The sequence below is a fragment of the Anastrepha obliqua genome, chromosome 3 (genome assembly GCF_027943255.1).
Source record: "Anastrepha obliqua isolate idAnaObli1 chromosome 3, idAnaObli1_1.0, whole genome shotgun sequence".
Classification (NCBI taxonomy): domain Eukaryota; kingdom Metazoa; phylum Arthropoda; class Insecta; order Diptera; family Tephritidae; genus Anastrepha; species Anastrepha obliqua.
The window spans coordinates 12,009,611-12,015,844 of record NC_072894.1 but is presented as its reverse complement, the minus strand read 5'-3'; the positions used below and the strand labels follow the sequence as shown (position 1 = coordinate 12,015,844).

Sequence of the window (6,234 nt, the reverse complement as noted above, 5' to 3'; positions counted from 1 at the left end):
TTATAAAGTGATTTGGAACGTAGTAACTGTCATTACCCCGCCAAGATGTAATAAATTACAAATAAAAAATATAAAATATTATATAAACAAGAAGCAATGCCACTGGAGCTGATGCAGAGAAGGACGTTTCAATAAGTACCCTTGGTAGAAATGAAGGCATCATTTTTTCAAATATTTTGTATTATTTTTATTTTCAATATAGTCCCCTTTTAGAAAGATACATTTCTCCCAACGCTCCGGCAATTTTTTTAACCCCTCCAAAAAATAGAATTTATCGAACTCTTCAAAATTCGCCTCTCTCCCAGCGATGACTTTCTAGTTTGAACTACTTTTCCCCGCCGCGAGCCATTTCTTTATGTTAGGGAACAAGAAAAAGTCGAAGAGAGCCAGATCAAGTAAATGCGGGGGTGCGTCAGCAATTCATAACGCAATTCATGCAGTTGGCGGCGACAAGTCCGAATGAAAGAGCTGATGTGTTATCGTGGTGAAACAGCACCTTCTTTTTTGTCAAATGTCCACTCACTCTCACTGTTATATTGTCCAATGATCGTTCTTCCTTTTTTTTTAATAAATCCATACCGATGACGCCGTTCGTATCCCAAAAAATCGTCGCCATTAGTAAGATTTGATTTTCGCTGCAAAATTTATATTAAGTCAAAGCATTCACCTTTTAACAAAGCAAATTGTAATACCGTTTTAATGGCTTTTCCACTCTCCATTCACTGGGTTGATTAATTGACCATATGAATAGCGCAACTACCAATTTGACTGCATAAACTGGAAAAGTGCAAATGCAAAAATGTTTAAGTGCCAATTGAAATTAAGTATACACAAAAATTCCATACAGAGTTTAATTCAAAATTTGCATAAGAAATGTCATATTTAAAGTGTATCCAGTGAACGAACTACTCTACTTCAACATTTTAACTATCAACATTGGCATGGGTGCCGGTCGCAAGTGCGCCAACAGGATAAACTGCACCTAGCCGTCGTTGAACTCAAAACGTATTTGTTTCCCCTCTTTATCTAAGCTTAGCACTTAATAACAACTGAGGCTGCGAAAGAGCAAGTGATCGTAATTTTTTCAGTTCGATTAAAACCCTCAGTGGTCATAAAGCAAATCAAGGAAAAGAAGAAGAAATTGTTGTTAAAGTAAGAGAGAAGAATTTGTAAAACCTTACTATTTTTGTTCCTCCGAACCTGTGCCATAATTATTTATTAAGGAAATTTGTTAACTTCTCCAATGGGATAATCAGAATAATTTACAGCCACTTCCCGAACTAATCAACGGTTAATTGTTGTTGCCACCGTGTAATTCTCGCGCGTTCTATTAAGCAATTGATATGTGTACCTAACTGCCATGAACTCCATTTTAAATGCGCCTGTTTCCCCTTGCCGACCGTATTTTTGAAACAATTTAGTTGGTATTTATTAAATGTAGATAATTAAAGTATGAAGGTAATAGGCAAAAAAACCATTTGAGAAAAGTGAAAGAGAAATTAAATAATATTACACTCACACTTACATGTATGTATGAGCATGAGAGAAGAAGCATATATTCCTAATTACACATATCCACAAACAATATGTATTTTAGTGTACTTACATTGCACACTGGGCCAGAAGACCCGAGTGAGTGGCCAAAACTCTTTTTTCTTAGGAAAAGGCCATAAAACCGATTAAAACCACGTTTATTATAGTTTTTTAACTCTATGAATGCGAATCTGAAGTCAAAATTAAAAAATTCAAAATGGCGGATCCAAAATGGCGGGCATGAATTTTAAAAAATCCGTATTTTTGCTTCAAACTCAGAATCTAGGGGTTTAGAACAATGCACATTACGAATATAATGTCAACTTTGAGAAATTCAAAATGGCGGATCCAAAATGGCGGACATAAAATTTAAAAAATCAGTATTTTTGTTTCAAACTCAGAATCTAGGGGTTTAGAACAAAGAAAATACGTCTAGAATTAGCTGTACTCATACACCCAGGATACACCGCGAGGAGGATTCTAGTACGATTTAGTATCCCAATTTTTTTTTTGTAATTTTTAATTTTTTTTTTTTTGTAATTTTTAATTTTTTGTTGTAATTTTTGTAATTTTTTATTTTTTTTTTTGGACAATATTTTTTTAATTTTTAATTTTTTTTAATTTGACTTAATTTTTGAATCTGCATTTAAGCTCAATTTATTCAGAATCAGAAGTTTCTTCTTCTGATAGTTCAAGTTCATCTAGAAGTTTGTGAACGTCATTAGACGCAATCATTTCATGATCGCGTTCGGCCTCTGTTTCATCTTCCGATTCATATTCGTCTTCATTTGTACTGGCACTGCTATGATCATTTTCCATATTTTGAGTATCTAACAAAAGTAACTGTTTAATTTCTGCTGAAAGTGGTAAACGTCTTCTGTTATTAGCTCTAGACAACCTGTTCATACTAGACAGTAATGGATCGGAAGTATCTAGTAATCGATTAAAGAGATCCTCTAAGTTTGTTTTCCTATCACATTGTCTACTGTGCCTGAGTGCCTGAATAAAAACGGGGGTGGGGGCGCACATTGACCGAACGATCTGCTGAGAGTCTCTCACTCTCTGAGGTACTAGACAGTTCTGGATCTTTCTGGACAAAGTTCAATCTCTTTTTTTGGTCTACTGCGCATTTTATTTTAGTGACTATGAGCTCCTGTATAAAACTACGACGCAATTATTTTTCTACTATGACTCTGACTGTTGCGCAGTTAGAGTCATAGCTTGGAGTCCTAGTTTGACTTGTGCGCTATCAGCTCTACTCTGTAGCTGACAATGTTTAACTATGACTATGTACATAGTTAGAGCAGAGCATTATTTGGGGTACTACTGCTGCTCTGAAGTAGTAAATGCAAACACTGAATTAAACTCGATTTTCCCTCGGTAGTTTTGGCTCAAACATTAATGGGTCAGAATTATTTGAGATTTCTCTCACACTAATATCGATATTTCAGACATGTTTATGAAAAGGCGCATATATACCTTATTTAATACTTCTTTACGAACAATTTGGCATAAAATTTAACTCATTTGATAGGGGAACTTCGGGGCACTTTGTTTTCAAAGTAAGTCATGTATGAATAAAAAACAGATTTTGTTGATTAAATGTTAAAAAAAAAACTTATTCAACATAAATACACATGGTTTCAATTATAAATTATTTTTTGATATCCATAAAGAAAAGTTATGGACGATAATAACATCTTGAGTAGTATTTTTCACAACAACTTATTGATAAACATTGTTTGAAAGTGTTAAAAATCGAACTAAAACTTTGACTTTGAACTGTTACATAAAAAAAACTAATTGATAAAAACTACTGAAACTTCATAATTTGGTGTAAAAAATTACTCAAAATAAGATGATGTTATAAATTTCCTGTTTAAATTAAGTCGAAAATTTTTATTTTTGGCCACTCACTCGGGTCTTCTGGCCCAGTGTGCATTGGCGCAAAAGTATGAATGCCTTTCTCGCTCTCTTCAATAAACTCCCGTTGTTTATGCACACAAGGCGTACTTACACTCTTAAAGCACCTACTTACCTTGTGCTCATCGGTGATCATAACAGTTTTATTTGAATTTGAGCGCTATTTTGTTTTTTTTTTCTTTTGTTTGGCGATAATTGTTTTTTTTTCGTTATGTTGTTATTTTAATACTCAGAGCGAATCGTTTGGAAACACTTGGAATTATTACCTCGAAGTGGGTGCATTTTTTGTGATGTTGCATATGTACTTATATGTGGAAGCTTAATGAAAATATAATTCTTTTATTTATTTATTTTATTTATATAAAATTAGCTTACAACATAAATCTTATAAGCTATTTTAAGTTAGGAGCTATAGCAGCGAGGCCTTAAGCTCGATAATTTTATATACATATGCATACTTCCATTCTTAAACTTAGTAGATACAATTTTATTTTAAATCTTATGGTAAAGATTGGTTCTTTTGAGGAATTTTGTTATTAGGGATATTGACTCAGGAGAAGGCACTGGGTATGAAATTGGGTTTGTGTTAGTGAATATTTGTTCTCTACATGTAGCATACAGGGGGCAACTCAGTAGAAGATGAGTTACTGTGACTAAGATATCTGTGTTGCAAGTACAATATAATGGGTTTGTGTTATTCATAAGGATGCCATGTGTTATTTTCGTGTGTCCTAACCTAAGGCGTTCGAATTTTATAATGTCTAGTCGTGAAGGTTTTTTATTAGTTTTTTGTAGAAAATCTGTTATATTGGTCTTTGTGTAGTTAACGTTTTTATACCAGTCATTGGTTAGATTCCATTCAAGGAGTTGTTTGTTGTAGAAGTGTTGTTTAATATTATTTTTAATATCGAGTAAGTTGAAATTGTCTGTGCTAGTTACTGGGCTTCGATGAGCTTGTTTCGCGGATTGGTCAGCGAGGCTGTTCCCAACAATATTATTGTGCCCAGGCACCCATATTAAAATAATTTTTGGGTAGTATTGTGTGATAATGTGTCTTTATTTTACCAGTATTGCTGCAAATCGTGTCAAGAAAATTGAGTCTTCGTCGACGACTGAGACGGTCGACTAATGTCAGGCCACAAGCTGCTGCCATAGTAAATGACAATTAAATACAGCTGACGCAGCGAGCACAGCATGATCCAGGACGCAATGCGCAACCACGTTCTCGCTTGGTAAAAGCAAGGAACACTGATAATCGAGAGCATAAAAATATTGATTATGCTGCATATAACTATGACTGATGATAGTTCACAAGGATCAGTTCAGCTGTCAGTGGCGCACTAGCGAGAACTCTGCCTAACATAGGTGGCCCGCAAGGAGAGAGGAGACGACTCATATCGACTGTGACGGACTCTATCGTATTGTATGCGGCGCCGATATGGGCTGAGACTAAACATAGTCATATGCGCGAGGTAGTTCGCACCCACAGACGCGGCGCACTACGTACTGCATGCGCTTATAGAATGATATCAGACGACTTAATATGTGTTATTGCTAGAAAGATACCAGTGGATATTCATGCGATGGAGCGGTATCGTCTCTATGGAGTAAAAGGAGTGAGACCGACGATAGCAGAAAAGGCGGTAGAAAGAACGCGATCGATGGTCGAATGGCAAAGAAGATGGGATGAGTCAACCAAAGGCCGTTGAACTGCAAACTCATACCGAACCTTGAAGGGTGGATGAATAGGAAGCATGGCGATATTGACTACTACCTAACTCAGATACTCACCGGACACGGCTGCTTCCTTGAATATCTACACCGTTTCCAGCTGGCTGACAGCCCTTTTTGCTTGAGTTGCTCGAATACGGTCGAGAGCGCAGAACATGTGGCCTTTCACTGCGGACGTTTCAGTGAAGAACGAGCAATACTGGTGAAGGCATTCGAACACCCGCCATCCCACGCAAGATTCGTCCAGGATATGTGCTCGACCATCACTAAAAGAGACGCCGCAGAAACGTCCGCGGCTACAGTCGTGACGAGGCTCAATTGCATTGACTGGGAAAGGAAAGCCAAGAAACGACAGCAACAGTTGCTACTGCAGCAACAACAGCGGCAGCAGCAGTAGACGCAGAAAGATAGACTAAGTATTCAATACTATTAAGATACGACACTAAATTAATTAGGTAGCAAGACCAGCTAGATTTTTTTTTATGCAATGTGATAAATTCAGCCAAGCCATAACTCGACAGTTCTTAGGAGAAAAGGAAGGGGAAAAAAACAACCAAGCAACGTTATAAATATAAAGCCTAGTCGTTGATTACAAAGTTTTTGGTACCATTGCTAGCAGGTGGACAGTGGAGATGAACTGTTTTAGACAAACCGACGACAAACACAGACGCTTGAGCCAAACACTCACAACAGTACCGAACTGAAGACAAGACAATAGTTTGTGAGTATCGGACTATTGTATTTTCTCAGATGTTTAATTCCCCACACAACCGCTTTCGAAGCCAGTGGGAGAAGTGAGTACTATCAATGGCGTAAAATCTCCATACGCCCACAGGAGCGGAACCTCGACGCTGGAACCTGTTATGTAAATAGACATAAACGCGGCCCCGCCTTGCAGAAATGCTAACGCGGTTCCAGGGTGGAAATCAGCCGAGGAGGAGGAATGTTATAGTGTTAGTGGAAGCATGCCCCACATACCATTGGTGTGAGGGCACCTTTGATGATGTTTCAGACATTTTGATTTACAACTCCTGACTAAAACAAAAA

General features: G+C 37.0%; 1 protein-coding gene across 2 annotated transcripts; it reads right to left on the bottom strand.

Annotated features, from left to right (window-relative positions):
* Positions 1-212: 212 nt before the first annotated feature.
* On the bottom strand, positions 213-1,295 carry LOC129242869 (uncharacterized). 2 transcript variants are annotated; one of them, XR_008582221.1, is made up of 3 exons: positions 846-965; positions 693-777; positions 213-635 (listed from the first exon to the last, which is right to left on the bottom strand). XR_008582221.1 is itself a non-coding variant. In XM_054879762.1 (3 exons), the coding sequence occupies exons 1-3, from the start codon at positions 1,207-1,209 to the stop codon at positions 413-415; spliced, it is 336 nt and encodes a 111-aa protein (XP_054735737.1). In that variant the 5' UTR covers positions 1,210-1,295; the 3' UTR covers positions 213-412. The 2 variants fall into 2 exon arrangements, 1 of the variants encoding a protein (XP_054735737.1); XM_054879762.1 differs by lacking the exon at positions 846-965 and adding an exon at positions 1,182-1,295.
* Between the last annotated feature and the right edge of the window lie 4,939 nt (positions 1,296-6,234).